Below are 19901 nucleotides of genomic sequence, written 5' to 3'. Positions count from 1 at the left end.
TGACCCCCCCATGTGGCCCCTTCAGGAATGACACACCCAGGGTCAGGCAATGGTTGAAATGCACAATTAAAAACAGTAGCAATTAAAAATAAATAAATAGGATACTCTAAGGTGCACTGCAAATTACTGTGTTAGTCTACATTCATAGAATGAATGAAAGAACAGCCAGCATTAGTTCACAGTTTAAATATGTGGTTAGATGCCATAAAAGAAAACAAATTAATGCAAATTTACAATCCATGAGACCACTGTGAAGATTTAATAGTCAGATGGCAGAGGGAAAAAAACAAAGAGAATATGGTTTGTTCTCCTACAGGGGGCCATAAAGTGAACTGAGAGGACAGGATGTGGCCATGATCAGAAATTATTCCTTTTTGGACTACCTGTCTCTCCCACAAAGAACACAGATCTCTCTGCTGGACTCTGAATTCTTTAGAGCAGACTTTAACTATACTGTAAAGACTATTTTTGACTTTTACACACTGACCATCAAACCAACAAATAGAAGAAAACATTAAAATACTTTAAATAAAAGACCAACGGATGCACAATGTTTTGTCACAGCCAATGAAGGAATTTAGAGGGATATTTCAGGATTTTTGAAATTGGGTGGTATTAACCTGACACGCCAGACAGATTTGTTTCACACATCCATCTGGGAAAGCTTCAATACTGAGCGTTTGGGAAAGGGCAGAGATTTGAAAAAAACTCGGAGTGTGATTGGTTGAACATTGTGTCTGTCACATCTCTACGGGCCAATCAGAGCAACAAAACACGTGACGTAGCAGCTACCCAGCTGCATGTGCGCAGCTGCCGAGGAATAACGCGAAACATGGCGACTAAAGATATGTCAGTACACGACTTTTGTCTTGTTTGAAAAGAAAACAACTCACTGCTGTTCTTTGTTCTTCTTTTAACAAAGAAATGCTGTCAAGTTCTGATAAAACTGGCGCTTTAGCAGCATCCACGCTAATGTCTTCCGCCATAATTGCACTGGCCTCTTGTTGCTGCTTGTTTACGTCATGACTTTGCTGCGCCTGAAAGTACTGCCCCTCTTCACTGATTGGTCCTGTCACTTTCTAACGGTTCAGATGGGAGCTTTGCCAGATGGATTTGCCAGTGAAAAACAAGGTAACGTGCGCATCCATCTGCTTTGCGAGGTTAGGGTGGTGATGTGCTTGGCTACAGTAGTGGCGTTAGCCTCCAGTGATTTCTGTGAAAGTTGCTCCAGTGGTTATTACGAGCTCAGAGAGATAGCATAGTAGCTGTAGATGGAAACATTTATCCGTGTAGTTTAAAGAGTTTTACGTAAAAATGGGCCAAAAAAAAAAAGAAAAAAAAACATGTTGCCTCACCTGTACGCTGTGTCACTTCATCTCTCCCAAAAAACCCTCGATGTCAGGCACTAATTTATGATACAGCTTTCGGCATTTTGTCTCCTTCCACCGCGCACTTTATCCTCTGATCAGCTGTGTGGGTCTGCAGGCTTCTACAGGGATAATAACGCTACACCGAGCTAAAACAAAGATAATATTAGCGGTTTTGACTCAAGTGATGATGATGTGCTGTTTACTGATAGCATGTGACTCATTCAGGCTAAAGTGTGCAGGAATGATTAATGATAAGTAAAAACATTATCTGACCTCATTGTTTTGATATCAGATGTATTCACACAAAATAGGTAGCCATGTTTAATCATCAGTCTCTTACAAAACTAGACAAATCTTCAAAGTGCACAGATGTCAGACCTTGTGCTGACTAGCTTACACACGAAATGTAATGAAGGAAACAGTGCTTCCTTGATAAATGTAAAGTGTTGTGCAGTGTTTGAAATTCTGCAGGTAGTTACTATATTTGCTTTGTGCTTATACATATATTTAATAGAAGCAAACAAAGTGCAAATGTTATTATTCTGGATATATTTAGCATGGTATTAGAGTTACTAGGAAAACAGGAATATGAAAGTGAGGAAACGTATTTATTTGACATCCTATCATCCACTTTAAATCGCCATAGACAAACTACTCTAGAGTCTTAATGTAGAGTCATGTTTTTCCTAAGATTTATTCTAGGATTTTCCATCAAAATTAGCCAAGGAGGGGTACATGTCATATGTCCCATAAGGTGGAGGTGGATCAAAGGGGCCTGTGGATGGCGGGACATGTAGGAAGCTGTTTCCTCCTGGCATGTCTGAGTTTGCAAACGCCCCAAATCCGTAGGCAGGATAAGCAGGCTGCTCCTCTTCTTTAAGCTCTGGTAAAACAGGAAGGATGATTATGGGGAACTTGAGCTTAGGGTCGATTGCATACTTGACATCCAGGTAGACCTGTACAGGAGACAAAGCCATTACTCCTCATGCAGCCTTGTTAATGTAACTTCATGTTTTTAGAGAGATACACACCTTGAGTCTGTACTCCACTTTGAGGATTTGGCAGTTGAGGACTGACACAGGTGTATCAGGTGGGATTATGATGGTCCTGGTGACAGTCTGACTTACAGAAGGGGGGATGGGATCACCCACCTCTTTCAGGATGTCTTTGGTTTCAACTTTCCTCTCTCCTGTCGCAAAGTAACTGCATTTCCTGTACAAACAGTACTTTGGTTTGACTTCACGAGATGATCTGTTCTGGATGGCAGCCACGACCTGCATGCCTTCACCTGAAAAACAAAGCAGCATGTGCAAGTAAGAAAGTAAATTTTATTTAATGCTGCACCTTGGACTGAAAAGCACATGCAGGGCTGTATAAAGAAAAGCATGGATCATAAAGTGAATTCAGGAGCTGGCTGGGTGCCTGTGTTAGGACTATAAATGGGAGTGATATGAGTTGTCCTTCTCGACCAAGTCAACAGTCTTTCAACAGTGTTTAGGACCACAGACGATTGAGGGAGGGGCCTATTCAGACAGGTGAAAGTGCAGTCATCAAGCTGAGAGGCTACAGCACAACAGATGTTATATCTTCAGGACACAACAGATTTCCATTTGTCAATGTTTCTTTGATAAAAGAAGTATTTAACTTGCTTTAAAAAAGCATTGTGTAATTAAAATATTGTTTTATTTGTCTTTAAAGAAAGGGGGATCCAGATCATTAGGGAATGTGGGAAGATGTTAGAAGAAATGATGAGGATGTCTATTTAATCAGTGTTAAACTGAAGAAAACTCATCCAATCCCTAATCACAGTGGAACAGGTATGTCAAGATTATCGGTGTCACACAATTTAAAAGATATATACAGTTAAATGTCATCTGCATAAAAATGGTATGAAACACTGATACCACTGCTTAGGGTAAGCATGTAAAGCGGTCTCATCTGAGACTACGGAGTCTCTCACATGCCTTTTAGTGAGCTCTAGTCAAGATTTAATGAGTTTTCTTCAACAGCAGCTTTCTCTTTCTCTTGGCTTTCTGCCGTCTCAACTGCTGAAGCTTGTAATTCCATCAGAGTAGTCACAGGTGTCTTGGTGGCCTCTCTCACTAGTTGATTTAAAAGAAGTTTATTGGATGTGTTTATGCACATCTGGGAGTAAGAAGAGGTTAATATGTGGTGAGCAAAGATATTTATAACTAATTCTAACTAATATCACTTGTGCTTACATCATAAAGCACTTGATAACAGGCTGTCATGCTTAACAAAGCGAAATATTGTTGGGGCTCTCTTTTTGTTTTTGCTGCATAAGTCAGAATTAAAGAGAGCTGATGTTTTACATAAAGATTAAAAATATGCACTGATATAAGTCATAAGAGAAATAGGTTAAGAATGTAAAGTCCACCTTGGTCTGTGGTTGAACTTCTTTCCTAATGTCGATCAGACTGAATGAAACCACATCAAACAGAGCAGGCAGGGATACGTCTATGAAAGCAGCGGTGGATCAGGAGACCGTCAGACTGATTTTATTATTATTAGCATTGCCTTTCTGCAGTTTCCAGCCTGCTCAATCAGCTCTCTGCCTGGTATTGGCTGTTGGCTAGGTCCTAATGGCCGCAGCTGACACTAGTTTTAACGTCTTCAGGATGAAATCTTTTAAATTACTTATGAGATCAGTTGTGCTAAAACTCAAGGACTGTTTTCCAGTCTTCAGGGTTTCTTTGCGGGGAAAATTTTGCAAGCACTGTCGTGTTTTCTTCCCCATAAATACTGAATAACTGCGCCAGTACCACTGCGTTGCTAACCTCTACAAGCCTCTTAGCGCTGAGGCTGCTTCCTCTTCTTCTCTGGTCCTTCACAGCGGGTCTCGTACTAACTCTAACCCTGCGGCGCCACCTACTGTTTCGGAATGTGTAGTCTCGTGAGAAAGAGAACAAGCACCTTTATAATTGGTGGATTTTATCAGTTAATATTTCATTATCGGGATAATTAAAATATGTAAAATATATACAATATTGGCCGATCACTACTTTTTATAGGCACTGTAAGTCCCAAATTAGAATGTACATTTTTGAAAGTAACAGAAATTATACACAAACTTTCAATTATTTCAGCATCACTTTAAAGCTTGAGTTAAATATATACTTTTTGCAATGAAGCAGTGCGATGAGATTATCTCTTAGCATTAACTCTATATGTCTCTGTTGTTTTATTATCTTCCGACCCTTTAAAGGTCCATGAGCAATGGGACTTTGAACCACAAATGGCCACAAGAGATTATCTTTCACCACAACCCACTGTTAAGATAATCTGTAAAGGGGATTTTCCTGCATATGATTGAAATTCACCTTGGTGGAAGCCTGTTCTTGCTATTTTTACATGCATTCCTACTGATCCAGATGTAAAAACCTTCATTTTCTCCTCAAAGGCCTGCTCCTGTGGAGCCTGACATGAATATAAAAAAAATCAGAGTTAGTGTCAATTCCTGTTACTGCAGCAGTGTCAAAGTCAAACAGGCAGCACACAGATGTGTGTGTATTTGTGTTAGGTGTGTACCATCAATTCTGGGTCACTGTTAAGGTTCCCGTTGTAGATAAGAGTGAATTCAGTCTTAGCTTTACTGTCCATTCTCATGGAGCGGCTCAGGATTGCCTCCAGAGTGTACTTGATCTTTCCATAGGAGCCTTTGAAGGAGGACGGCAGGTTTCTGCAAGATGTGACATCACAATATATTTACATATGTAATCATAGAAGACATCTTCTCAGCAGTAAAACATCAAGACTGTGAGGAAATGATATATTCACAAGGCATGAACAAAAACTACATGTCAAGTGAGATTACGAGATTTTTATATGCTGATAAATGCCTGTTCACAAAAAGAACAAACCATTTTTTCATGTTAATACTTTGCTCAAATAATGCTGGCCCTGTACCTTTCTGGATGAAAACATGCCTTCTGAATGAAAGGTTTAATGACATAGATAGAGTCTCAGAGAGCCCAGATCCAGTTGTGGGGAAGGTAAACTGAGAAATGATGACTATTTTGATTGAAAACACTATATTTCAACCAAAGTTATTGGTGTAATGATAATCTGTGCAGACTTTCTCCATCACACTGGAAAAACATTCCCTAATGGCCATAGATGTCATAAACTGACATCACATACTTTATGAGTGAATTTCCATCATGTTAAATGAGTTTGAGCTTAATTCATAGCATGAAATTATCACACATCACGTTTACAACTTTACTCCTCTGTAGTCTCATCCCAAAGCCACAGATCTCTGCTCTAACTCTCATTTGTCTTTTGAGAACAGAAAAAAAATTATAAAATGTGTTCTTTAAAATGCTATGAAGTGTGGAGCAGTTTTCAGTGGGTTATGAATGTGTGCCTTGAAAAAATAATGGTTGCAAAAATTTCCACAGGAACAATTTATGAAATCCCTAAAAAGACATACATATTTGGACAAAAGTACACAGGTGACTGACTGTTACACTAACAATATGGAGTTGACCCCCGTTTGTAGGTTTAATAGAAACCACTTTTCTTTGGAGTCTTTCCACAGATTGTTAGATGTCTCTGTGGGAATTTTTGCCCATTCATTCTTTGGAGTATTTATGAGCTCAGACACTGGTGTTGGACGAGAAGGCCTGGCTCACAATCTCAGCTCCAGTTCACCCCAAAGGTGCTCGATGGGGTTGAGGTCAGGTCTCTGTGCCGGCCAGTCAAGTTCTTCTACACCAAACCGCATTTTTATAGTCCTTGCTTTGTGCATTCGGGCACAGTCATGTTTGAATAGAAAAGGGCCTTCCCCAAGCTGTTGCCACACAATTGGAAGCATAGCATTTTCCAAAATGTCTTGGCATGCTGAAGCATTAAGATTGGCACGAACCCTAAAAACAGCCCAGTGAATAAGAGCAGCCCATCTGGGTACTTTGCCTGAACGATGCCAGCCCCGCCTAACCTGACACGCCAGATGGATGTGTTTCACACATCCATCTGGTGAAAGCTTCAATAGGAAATGTTTGAGAAAAGGCAGGGGCTTTGAAAAAAACTCAGAGTGTGATTGGGTGAACGTTCCGTCTGTCACATCTCTACGGGCCAATCAAAGCAACAAAACATGTGACACAGCCGCTATCGAGCTGCGCGTGCAAAGCTACTGAGGAATAACGTGAAACATGGCGACTAAAGACATGTAAGTACTCGACTTTTGTTGTTTTTGAAAAGAAAACAACTCACTGCTGTTCTTTGTTCTTCTTTTAACAAAGAAATGCTGTCAAGTTCAAAACTGGTGCTTTAGCAGCATCCACGCTAATTTCTTCCTCCATAACTGCACCAGCTCTTGCTGCTGCTTGTTTACGTCACGACTCTGCTGCACCTGAAAGTACTGCCCCCCGTCACTGATTGGTCCTGTCACTTTCTAACCAGGCCCAAACGGTTCAGATGAGAGCTTTGCAAAATGGATTCGCCAGTGAAAAACAAGGAAACAGGCGTATCCATCTGCTTTGCAAGGTTAAGCCCCGCCCTTTTCTGGGGGAAAACATTACATAAAAGTGAATGGCAGACAATGGGAAAGTTTGGGTCATAAAGGATTTATAGTTTAAAATATCAAAACCATATGGTTAACCAGTTATTGTGAGCCAAAATCCAATGGCCTGTAAGATAAACATATAATGTAGGTCATCTATGAAATAATACTTGCATCGTAACAACATGTAATAAACAAAATTATAAATGTACATGAATGTATGTTCAGGCTCCCTCTGTCAAATTGGACATCCAGTCCCATCTCATGATGTGATAAACTGACATCACATACCCTGTGTGTGTTGGATCTTCACACTTCAATGTGGTTAAAAGTTAATGCGTGAAAAAGCTGTTAACAGGCAGACAGAAGGATCGCTAGCTTAAAGTTATCAAGAACACAGCACTGGTTCAAAATTTGCATTTGCTTTAGTCCTGTGCCAAAAGACACAGAACTCCTCTTTGACACTCCTGCATAATTTAAGAATAACAAAACATGCTTTTAATTACGGCTTTTAACTGTTTAAGGCACAAAACACAAGAAAATGACTTTTAATCATGCTGTTACTGATGTTTTCTAACCTACCACCATTCAGTCCGAGGGCTTGTTTTCCCCCAAATGGGGGCGGGGTCATATTGGAAAATTTGGAGTGACACTGCACTGTTCTTATGTATACCATTATCCCTCCTCCACTAAACCTCACAGTTAGAACAATGCAGCCAGGCAGGTAATGTTCTTCCAGCATCCGCCAAACCTAGACCCGCCCATATGACTGGCAAACAGAGAAGCATAATCCGTCACTCCACAGAGCACATTTCCACTGCTGCACAGTCCAGTGTTGTTGTGTTGTTCACCAATCCATCTGTCGCTCGGCATTGGACATGGTGATGTGAGGCTTGCATGCAGCTGTTCGGCCATAGAGACCCTCTCCATGAAGCTGCTGCTGCAGGGTTTTTGTGCTTACATTGTTGCCTGTGAAGTTCAGAACCCTTCAGCTGTGGAATCAGCAGAGCATTTGCGACTTTGCGCCTTAGCAGTGTGTCCCCAATCTGTGATTTTACGTGGTCTCCTGCTTTGTGGCTGAGATGCTGTTGTTCCTAAACACTTCCACTTTCTGATAACATAACTTAAAGTTGACTGTGGAATATCCAGCAGGGATGAAATTTCACAAACTGCTTTATGGCAAAGGTGGCATCCATTGCAGTACCACTTTTAAACTCACTCAGCTCTTCAGAACAATTCATTTTGTATCACACATGTTTGTAATTGGAGACTGCATGTCTTGAGATATGCACGATCTAGGGTCAAAAACTGACACATTTTACATAAATTGATTGAAGTGTTTGAGAATTTTTGGAAATTTGGGTCACACATTTGACTGCTCTCATCAACTGGAAACATATAAAGGTTGCAGTAAAAAAAAAATTGAAAAGTTTATTAAGAGACGAAACCAATTGATGGAAGAAAAAGACACTGGAAGGTAGTATAATCTCATGCATTAAATTTTTAACTTGTAAAAACTTACTCTGCAGGTATCTGAAAGGTGAATGGGTAGACGTGACAGCCTGGGCTGATAACGTTGTTACCTGAAACACAATAATGTTTTATAAGTCCAACTGACAGTTACATAATGTATGACGAATATTTGTTTAAACCTGTTTGCTATCACAGTAACTGGGACAAAAATAATAATGACATTTACAGCCCTAAATCAGGATTTGAATTTATTTTGCCTTCTTCTGAAAGTATGTACGTATATTTCTTTAGATCGAATGAAGCAATTTTTTTCTAATGTTAACAACAATAAATTTGAAAATGACCACAAAGGACAATCCAAAAACAAGCCACATAAATGTGAGAATAAAAAAATCAAAGCGTTAGTCACTGTAGAGGCACATACATGATGACTACAATAAATCTTGTTACAGCAGGTTACGTCTGATGAGAATCACAGAGAAGGCAACTTACCATGGTTTGCCTGCAAAACAGCTTTCTGGAGACTGAAGTACTTCTCCTTCTTGTGATAGACCACAACTGTTCTTCCATAATGTTCAGTCCATTCGACCTCTGCTTTTCCTTTCATCTTTACATTGATTGACTCTGCTTTGCATTCTTTTGCCAGTTCCAGTGTAATTTTCCCTGAGATATAATCCCCACTGGTGAAAATATCCCTTTTATTTATGGGATTATATTCCACCAAAATTTGAATGTCACTTGACATGGCAGACTGTGTGACCAATGAGCAATTGCAAGGTGAGCTGGGGTGCTTATTTATGAGGTGTGTCTCACGCAGATAGTCACCTCTGATTTTTGTTAATCATTAAACCAAAACAAAGCAATAAATGTTGCTCAGTGATAAAAAGCTGGACTTTCGGGTAAAAATACTGATTCTAGGAATGTAAAATGCCCCTCTGGGTGAGATAAATGTAGAATTGTTTGTAATAATTCACTTACCAAATCAGTGAGATGTTCATTCTTACTAAGGCAACCTGGCCCGATTTAATGCACAGATCTACCAGGGCTTCAGCCCCAGGTTCCCCTACGGGAGGTGGCTCAGTAAGGCCAGGAGAAAAAATAAGAATCATGCTCGTTGAATATGACTGTGTCAATGTATGTGTGTGTGAGTGATTGCAGTGGGCCCTGTGGGTGGCAGAAATAAGTCCATAACTTGAATACACAAAAGGGATTGGTTCATAGGAAGTTGGCCCACCTATTGTTCAATTAAGAGTTGCTCTACAACTGCACATGTAACTTTTGGGTGGCAGCAGGAACTTGTGAAAAATATGAAGAACGTGTGTGGAAATATGTGAAAGTGGCGAAAAGAAACTGAAATGCTAAAGGGATAACAGCGAGAAGCTGAGCTTTCAGCAAGAATCCCAAAGCCAACTTGATCTATCAAAGCTGCACCGACAAAGACACCGAAAGCCCTACAGCAGCTATAACTGAAAGCTACCGGGTGCTAAAGAGCTACTGCCAGGGCAATAATAACTGGCACATCGCACTGATGTGGAGAGAGAAAAAACTGTGATTTTACTACCTTCTTCTGGAAAGTTTTGTGTATCATAAAAACTGCAGTGCACTTCCATCAGCTCCTGTAGACATGTAGGCCAATCTTTACTCTGTTTATGCCGTATAAAACTCAAGGACCGGGGGCCAAATCCGACCTGTGGAACAGTTAAATCCGGCCCGCAAGATGATCTCATATTTCTGTTATAACTGGTCCATCATTATGAGTATAAAAACGTAAACGTATCCTTGATGATTTAAGATATCCCTAAGTCACAAAATCTAAAAAAGTAAGGAGTGAAAATATTTAAATAAGAAGTAAGGAATGTGGGTAAAGAAATTAATTTGTGTTTTAATTTCACATTTACAAGTTAATTATCTTACAATTAGGACTCAAATTTAGGATTTGATTTTTAATTTCACACTTTGAGCATTTCAACACATAATTTTGACTTCTCATATAACATTTTGAGCTTTAAGAGTCAATTCTAATTTTTAAGTGATATTTTGACCTTTTTAACCAATTATTTTATATTTTACCTTATATTTCAACTGCAAACTTTGACTTCACAGTCCCATAGTTTGACCTTTTACACTCACAATTTAAAATTTTGAATCATATATTGTTATTTTATTATTTTTCAGTCTGCACGGTTGACTTTTGGAGGCAAATAGTAATGGATGAGGGACTTCGTCACTGAGTGCTGATGCTCCTTATTGGGCTCAAAGATCTTGTGTTTTATTTAGACTGACTTTTAATTTCATGATTATAAATTTTATTTTATATTTTGAGCTTTTAAACTCATGATTTGATCTTTCTAATATATTTGCCATTAAAAATAGATCATTTTTCTATTTCAATTTCATGTTGTGACCTTTTAGAACAAAAAAAACCCCTTTTGTCTGATTGTGAGCCTCTAAACTAATCTTTTTAAAACTTTTTAAATGTCAGAATCATTTATCATCAGTGTTAAGGTTTTTTCTTTTAATATTTTATTACCGGTGAAACAAGGTTGACAGTTTATGGTTAAAAAGGTGATACTGTTCGGCCCTCAGGTTAGTCCTGAATCCAGAATCTGCTGTGATTGAGTTTGACAGCCCCGCCGTACTGTTTCCATCCTCATTGTTAGATGCTTAATGTAAACAGGCCAATTTGCAAGGCAAAGGGTTGTTATCCCCCAATGGTGTGTTTCAACAAAGTACCATCGTTTTCTGTCTCTGTCTCTTAATCTTACATGCTTGTAGCAAATAGAACACATTAAACACAGGTGTGACGTCATTTGCACCTCAGACATCGGGGGAATTAATATAGCTTATGTTACAATGTTACTATGTCATTTAGCAGACGCTTTTCTCCAAAGCGACGTACATTTGAGAGCAACAGCGTACATTTGAGAGCCAACAATCCCAGCATCCTTACTACGAACAGAGCTCGCTTTAGGTTTTTTATAAAATCAACAATAAACTCCTTTGTTTTTGACAGGTTAAGGTCAAGGAAGTTCTCATCAGCAGTAAGACTGACGCCATGATCAGACTCTGAACCTTAAGGGTCAAAGGTCAAAGGGCCCATGCATGTAAAGAACACCTTAAGGGGAATTTTTCAAACTTTGCACAAGGACAAACTGTTTGGGCCTCTATCAGCCCTGGCCTGTCACATGTTTATCACTCAGCCCTCCTCTCTGTACTTTCATTATCTAAATGTTTGATACCTCACAGAGGCATACAACTGTGATCCAGGGTGTTGTTCTAGTTTTAGTCCAAAATGGGAGTTCAGATCAAGCACAGGAAAGGAAAATCACATTAGATTTTTTTTATGTTAAATGTTGAATAATTGATCACTCTGACCAAAGGGTTAAATCTTATTAATAACAGCACCAGTTCTCATGAGATATAAGGTTAAATTTAGATCTGGACTCCTCATGAAAGATAAATTACAGTCTTTTATTCACTGAAACCTTTCTCTGGGCTGAACTGTTACCTGATGTCTGTTTAATGTGAAAGTAAAGTTCAGAAAAGGAAAGACAAGGCAGCTGTGGAGCGTTTCGTACATTAGTCAGTGCTTCTAAAAGCGTGGGACCCGGTCTGCAGCTGGGCCACAAGCGGTCATTTACTGTAAATCTAAAACATAATCATTTATAGAATTTAAATAACTTTATCAATGATCATGAAATGCTTAATCACATGTTTGTACCATAGAGGGAGAAAGGGGTTAGCTGAAAGGGGTTAGGGATTTAAATGTGAAGTGACAGATGAATGCTAAAGGAAAGTGATCATATAAACAGCACAACATGGAAATTTATATGGCCAAGCTGGCAAAATCAAACCATTTAGACTATCTTAGACCTTTTACACAGTATTAATCTATATCTGGGACAGGGCTGTCATGATATCAGATTTTCACTTCACAATTATCGTGGGCAAAAAATGTCACGATAACAATATTATCACAACATCAATAAAAATTTAAATAATAATGGGACCATCAATCAAATTTATCTTTAACTTTATTTATGTTGTGTTCTCTCTTTTGGCAGATGCATTACTCTCAAAATACCTGTCTAAGGAGGTACTGCATATAAAAAGTGCAATTACACTCATTAGCTAGTTAAAAGGTAACCAGATGAACTGATGAACAGAAAATCCATAAGATGCAACATCTGCTATAACTACAGTATTAACTGAAACAAAATCATTTGTGGATACCTGGGGACACAGCATTTGTGTGCAACTGAAGAATGACAACTAATAACTTTGGAATAATCCAATGTCTACTGAACAAGCCCTGGCATATTTTTCTTTTTCTGTTTCCAAACTGTGTTCAAGTGGCACTGGATCATTTATACGCTATTATCATATGCACATTTTTAACACAATATTGAAATTTTATTTTCTTAATACCATGATTATTGTCAATACCGGAATACCGCAACAGCCCTAATCTGGAACCATAGATTTTACTTTCTCTTTTCTTTTTTTTCCCTAATAATGAATTATTTGCTAATTGTACTTTTTATACTGATGTACTAAGAACCTCAGACAGGTTCAGCCCTTTTTAGGAAGCAGAAATGAAAATTATTCATATTCAATATAATAAAGATTATACATAGATTTGTTAGCACTGTAAATTTAAATTGGTATTTAAAATAAGTTGAAAATAATGCATTTAACTGCCTAACCCACTGAGCTCTATGCTATTTTTAACCATTGTGTCTCATCTGGACTTTTTGTCTTAAAAAGCTTGTAAAACATCAATCCTGCGGTGCACAGTTAATCTCTAAACATCCTTTTATTCAGGACAACCTGGACTCAGCACTCCATCCATTGCTAAAACCCATCCATTACAACACATGGGAGGTCACCAACTCAGTGGATGCAGTCACTCATGGTGCAGAAACATTAAAAACAACTAAAGGAACCCCTACAGTGATCTCTCTACAAAAAGCAGCATCGATAAAAACCTAAACACAGAAAAATACATTTTAAAACATCTGAAAACACTGATCAAGGGCATGATTGAAGTAATCTGCCCCCCAGATTTGAAAAGGGAGTGGGCGGAGCTTAGATCAATTTACTCTTTACAGAGTTGGTGTAACAATGAAATGTTTAACACTGAGATTTCAGCACTCCAGTTTTTTCTGAGTGGTCAGAAATAAATAAAACATACTTTGGTGACTTTATAGTTGTTCTTTGTGACTCTGCAAACACCTTTTATTGTCTCTGAAATTTCAGTTTTAAATATTAACATTGAAATTCTCTGTTATTGAGATAAAAATATGGAGGTAAATACTTTGAGTCTCATGCTGAAATCTGCCATCTGACTTGGTGTATGTTCATATCAACTGAACTAGCAAAGCATCACACTAATAAAAGAAGCTATAAAAGGTTAAAAAAAATCTTTTGGATGACAGGAGGGAATAATGGTAGCTGAAGGAGAATTTAAACAATTTGTGTGATGAATTCAGAGAGTAAACTATGTCTCATATGTTTTTCTGATTATTTGGATGTGAAATGAATCCAGTGATACATGCCACACTCCCAGTGCTGAGTACATCCAGTGCTAACTACACATCACTCTAGCTCCATCTGCTGGTGTGGATTTGACATGCATATAAATATGTGTGGAGACAAACCAAGCATTTAAACTGAGACGGACAGTATCACCTTATATAACTGCCATTGTGGGACTAAAAAAATATAACCTGTTGCCTACAGTATCTGAATCCTTTGGGTGACAGTACAGTGATCAAGGAAGCTGGGCTGGCAAAAACTCTCTGTTGACAAGATCAGAAAAAAGTGGGACAAGAAAGTATAAGGTGAGAATGAACACTTTAGTAAGAAAGTAGATGTCTTTAAGGTCTAATGAAGCTTATTGTGTCACTGAGCCAAATTAAGTGTTTGCATTTTGTCTGCATTTCACTGATAAAAACTATATTTTTCATGTCATTCAGGAGCTAAGGAACATACCGACTGGGACGGGGACAGACGGGGGCGAAACCACAGCAGCAACTTGGCCATGTCCTCAAACATTTTGGGGTTAAATTTATTATCAAATTTTTAGTTTTTTTTTCAATAGCTTCCATGCCATGTGCCAGTCAAAGCCATTTTACCATAATAGAAAATGCGGATTTGATTTCTTGCACTTGCATCAAACCATGCAAGTCCAATGGGGCAGGAGTGTATCAGCTACTTTTCTCTGTGACGAACAGAGCCTTCCAAGGTGGTATACTGCCACCTCTCATGTTTATTGTGTATAGGAAAGATCTCTCTGAACAACTGAAAACTTTTAAGACTGGATGCATGATGGGTGATAGACTCGTTAACCATCTGGTGTATGCTGATGACTTGGTCATCCTGTCACCTTACAGTGCTGGCCTACAGCAACTTCTCAGAATCTGTTCCAACTATGGTACAGTATGACGTTAAATATGACGGTAAAAAGAGTGTCATGATGATAATAAGAGAAAAAGATGATCAGAAGCAGCATTTTCAACCCTTCCTTATCTCTGTTCAAGCCCTTAGTGTGGTGAAAAGGTTCAGATATCTGAGGCACATTATCAGGAATAATTTGAGTGATGATGACGATGACGTTCAGTGTCAGTGCTGTAAATTGTATGCACAAGGTATTATGCTAGCATGCAAATTTCAAATGTATGCAGACAATGTTAAAGTTGAGCTTTCTTAATTTCTGGTAATTAGTGAACTGTGATTTTATCCTTTTGTTGTTGTTTTGTTTTGTATGGTTTTATGATGTGGACCTATGGGTATGGAATAAAGTGTAAATGTTAAATGTGTGTGAATGTGGAACTCACAGAACTTGCAAAGAAGCAGTTCAAGGATATTCTAGTAATAAAGAGCACATGGAAAAGTAGTTTGTGGTGTGACTGCAGCATGGTGGCGTTTCACAAAAGGTCGTAGACAGATACCTAAAGATCTCGGGCAAAAACCATGAGTTAAAGAGTTGTCATCAGGTCTTTCATATTTCATGGTGAAGGCAAGGAGACTTGAACCATCAATTTCACAGCCAAAGATTATGTTAGGTGGTTGAGGGTCAGCTGGTCTGAAGACAGAAGAGAAGTCTAGACAGAGGTGCTTCATGGGGGTAGGCTAGGCTAGGCTTAAAAATTCATTTTGTTTGTTAAATCAGTTGTCTTTAAAGGATTTATAACAAAAAGGTCCCACTATTTTAGACTGTTATCCATTTTAGATACTGCTGCCAGTAATGTAATCTACCGTATATAGGTAAGTGACATAAGGGTGGTCTGAAAACATGTTAAAAAACATCAGGAGGTGTTAAAATGTACATTTTGTGTGTTGGTTCCATCTCATTTCAAATCTGACATATTTTTGACAAAAATTGTAACTGAATGCAACTGAAAATGTCAAGAGGTGCAACTGCCTGAAAATGAGAAATTATGGGAAATTATTTACATTCTGAGTATTTTTAAGTGAACTTATAAAAATAGCAAATATCATATTACAGGAGGCAGATCTATGTGCACCAACTCTATGTGGACTGGATTTATAAAGAGAGAACTGTGTAAAGATGTGCGTGGGCACAGTTTAATAAATTTGGATAATTTTCAGTGCACACCATTTCCAAGGTTTGGGTTCATGCACAATTTTAGTCTGGATTCTATGCACTGTTTTATAAATGAGACCCCAGGTACCAACAGGTGAAGAAGACAGGGACAGTGCAAATGATGAACAGTCTGACATAGAACACATCATCACGTATTCACATGAGTTAAAAAATCTGAACTCCGGCGAGTTATTCGCGCCGCGATGGCTACTCAGCATGGAGATCCTCTGGTGACATCCCTGGAGGTCTCCGAAGGAGGACTGGCCCTGGAGGAAGTGGCTCATTCAACCCGAGAATGGAGGAGAGACCATAGACTGTAGAAAGAATTGGACAAACCCCATGTGACGTCAGTCGTCTGCTTACAATAGGCGGACTGAAACGGCTCTTGAAGCCAATCCGTGGAGGCTTCCATCATGGTCTTAACCAAACTTTGGATCATCCTAACAGCCCGCCCATTAAGTGTGACTTCCTGTCAGCCTGCTAGCTAGCATTCCGGTTGACAGAAACGGAGCCTCTGCCTGCCGAGCTATCTGTCAATCAAATGAGACACGCCAATCAGCTTTCATCCTAAATATAATCCAAACGATTTTGGTACAAAAAAATTCACCCCCCCTTCAGTGGGAGCACAATAAGACACTAGCTTATGAGACACGTTCGGTGTTTTGAACCAGGCTGTAAACCAGTTTATTTTGTGTGTCAAAACCGGCTGTTTAACATGTGTGCAGACGGGACTTCTGGTGTTCCTGCAGCCAGCCTCAAGTGGACACTCGCGGTATAGCAATTTTTTGCACTTCTGCATTGGCTTCATTTTTCTGGACTGAAGGTTGCCGCTTGGGAGAGACTCATTGTCGCTGTATGTGCGTACCCCGAACGGTACGACACAATGTGCATGTTTTACAGGCACAGAAATGAGAAGGAGCTGACTTGGAGGAAAGTGAGTGAGGAGGTCGAATTGCCTGGTAAGTTTTGAAAACAGTTATGTGTCCCTTGTTGTCAGCCATCTATCACCAAGTTAGTTAGTGGTTAGCATTGCCCGAGTTAGTATAACCCCGCCAGGCAAGCTAATTCGCCCTTCACTTCATTACATTTACGTGTTTTTGTGCAGACAACATATGTCAAAGGTAGTAGAAGAGCCTGAGGGTCACATATCTGAAGGAGAGGAGAAACGAGACAGAGAGGAGGAGTGGGTCGGGTGCTGGGCCATCCAAAAAGTGGAAATACACTGTGGTCCTCTCGTTCCTCGACCCCTTTGTTACCCCCAGGGAGACCAGCGGTACCATGGGGGGGGGGGGGGGGGTCGAGGACAGCCAGGCTGCAGAGGACTTCCAGGGGGATCAGGGTGTAGAAGCGCCAGCAGATGAGGTGGAAGGTTTGTGTAGAACCTGTATACTGTGTTCAATGTGTACACTGTGGAATCTTGTCAGAACGTCATGAGTCCCTCTCTGCTGATGAGGGTGAATTACCGCCACCTGCTGCTGCTCCTGCTTCTCCAGCCCCAGCACCTGGCCCATCTACTTCAGCTGCAGTTCCCAGAGGTATGTATGAGGTATTAAGGGATTGTTTGTGCTTGGTGTGAAGGCACGGTAAGGCCCTTGGGATCTGGATCTCCCATTTCCCATTCCAGACTGGGTAAGTTAAAGTGACACAACAGAATACAGACAAGTACCTCTTGGGACAATGGAGAGAAAGCCAGCTGACACAAGGATGTTAATATCTTGCTGTCTTACAGCAAAGTAAAACAAATGTTTAATCTTTCACACCCTTCAACAGGTCCAGTGTGACAACTGTGGCAGGTGGTTCCATGCCCATTGTATGTCAGTGGACTTCAGAGAATATCATAAGATCGAGTAAGGAAACTGGGAATGTCCCTGGTGCAAATAAAGAGTTTCTTTAAATGTTCTAAATGCATTAAAAAACTATATAATGCCTTAAAACTGAAACTTTGACGTTTATCTGATCTAAACTGTTAGAGAGATGAGGGTAATTGTTTGGCAAAGATTTGGAGTCATGAGGTCACATGACATCGAAGCTATTAACAAAAAAAAGGGACAATAAACTTAACCCAAAAACAAAAAAAAAAGGCTAAGTACACGTCACTTTAGTCTGATAAAGAGAAGTAGTGCTTGAAACGTCACTTTGGTGCAGTAATTTGGATGTTTGGTTTTGCTGCAAGCTTCAAACTTCTATGAAAATTTCAAGAGTGGACTGGGATTTATTCAGCTTTTATGTTTTTGCCTGGTAAGTTTCGAAAACAGTTATGTGTCACTTGTCGTCAGCCATCTATCACCAAGTTAGCATAACCCCACCAGGCAAGCTAATTTGTACTTTACTTTACTACGTTTACGTGTTTTTGTGCAGGCGACATGGAAATGGAAGAGCCTGAGGGATACTTATCTGAAGGAGAGGAGAAAGGAGACAGAAAGGAGGAGTTGGTCGGGTACTTGGCCAACGAAACGATGGAAATACTCCGCGGTCTTCTCGTTCCTCGACCCCTTTGTTACCCCCAGGGAGACCAGCGGCAACGTGGGGTGATGGAGGGGTTGAGGACAGCCAGGCCGCAGAGGACAGCCTGGCCTCGGAGGACTTCCAGGAGGAGGATCAGGGTGCAGCAGCAGCAGCGCCAGCAGATGAGGTGGAAGATATTTATGGAAATGATATAAACAGTATAGCTGAACCTGTATACTGTGTTCAATGTGTACACTTTGGAATCTTGTCAGAACATCATGAGCCCCTCTCTGCTGGTGAGGGTGAAGTACCGCCACATGCTGCTGTTGCTGCTCCTGCTCCTCCAGACCCAGCACCCGGCCCATCTACAGCGGCTGCAGTTCCCAGAGGTATGTACTCTTCTAGGTACCAGAGTCTGGAGGAGGAGTGGAGAGGCACAGAATCCACGATGCTTGAAGTGCAGTGTGAAGTTTCCAAAGTCAGTGATAATTTGGGCTGCTGTTGCATCTGCTGGTGTTGGTCCACTGTATTTTCTGTAGTCCACAGTCAACGCAGCCATCTACCAGGAAATTTTAGAGCACCTCAGGCTTCTTTCTGCTGACAAGCTTTGTGGAGATGCTGTTTTCATTTTCCAGCAGGACTTGGCACCTGCCCACACTGCCAAAGGTACCAAAAGCTGGTTCAATGACCATGGTGTTACTGTGATTGATTGGCCAGCAAACTGGCCTGACCTGAAACCCATAGAGAATCTATGGAGTATTGTCAAGAGGAAGATAAGATACACCAGACCCAACAATGCAGATGACCTGAAGGCCGCTATCAAAGCAACCTGGGCTTCCATTACACCTGAGCAATGCCACAGGTTGATCGCCTCCATGCCATGCCCCCGCATTGATGCAGTAATTCATGCAAAAGGAGGCCCAACCAAGTATGGAAGGCATAGAAATCAACATGCTTTTCAGAGGCCTGACATTTCTGTATAAAACATCCTTTTTTAATTGATCTTGTATAATATTCTAATTTTGACACTGAATTTTGGGTTTTCTTATCTGTAAGTCATAATCATCAACATTTCAAGAAATAAAGGCTTGAAATATTTCACTCTATGTGTAAAAAGCCTATATAATATATGGGTTTCACTTTTAGAAAAGAGTGACAGAAAATATTGAACTTTTCATGATATTCTAATTTTTTGAGATGCACCTGTAGAGTTTCTGACTGACCATTTTCTTCCATGGTAAAAAAAAAAAAAAAAAAAAAGTGGCTGACCACTTTCTTTCATGGTTTAAAAAGAAGAACTGTGCCTTCTGTAGAAAATTTTTCTTCATGCATGACAATGCACCATCTCATGCTGCAAAGAATACCCCTCTGTCATTGGCTGCTATGGGCATAAAAGGAGAGAACCTCATGGTGTGGCCCCCATCCTCCCCTGACCTCAACCCTACTGAGAACCTTTGGAGCATCCTCAAGCTAAAGATCT

The 19901-nt window shown here is 39.9% G+C and overlaps 1 protein-coding gene across 1 annotated transcript; it reads right to left on the bottom strand.

Moving 5' to 3' along the window:
* Positions 1 to 1959: 1959 nt before the first annotated feature.
* LOC121519249 (arrestin domain-containing protein 3-like) lies at positions 1960 to 9008 on the bottom strand. Its single transcript, XM_041802089.1, has 6 exons — positions 8860 to 9008; positions 8417 to 8477; positions 4920 to 5070; positions 4712 to 4808; positions 2402 to 2658; positions 1960 to 2326 (listed from the first exon to the last, which is right to left on the bottom strand). Exons 1-6 carry the CDS (start codon positions 8972 to 8974, stop codon positions 2069 to 2071), a joined length of 939 nt encoding a protein of 312 aa, XP_041658023.1. The 5' UTR covers positions 8975 to 9008; the 3' UTR covers positions 1960 to 2068.
* Between the last annotated feature and the right edge of the window lie 10893 nt (positions 9009 to 19901).

The sequence above is a fragment of the Cheilinus undulatus genome, linkage group 12 (assembly GCF_018320785.1).
Source record: "Cheilinus undulatus linkage group 12, ASM1832078v1, whole genome shotgun sequence".
Lineage (NCBI taxonomy): Eukaryota > Metazoa > Chordata > Actinopteri > Labriformes > Labridae > Cheilinus > Cheilinus undulatus.
This window is presented reverse-complemented; position numbering and strand designations above follow the sequence as displayed.

Coding starts and splice junctions, on each gene's coding strand:
- LOC121519249 (XM_041802089.1), bottom strand. CDS start 8,974: ATGAAAGGAAAAGCAGAGGTCGAATGGACTGAACATTATGGAAGAACA. Junction 8,478..8,859: donor TGTTTTGCAGGCAAACCATG/GTAAGTTGCCTT, acceptor ATTGTGTTTCAG/GTAACAACGTTATCAGCCCA. Junction 4,809..4,919: donor ACAGTGACCCAGAATTGATG/GTACACACCTAA, acceptor TATTCATGTCAG/GCTCCACAGGAGCAGGCCTT.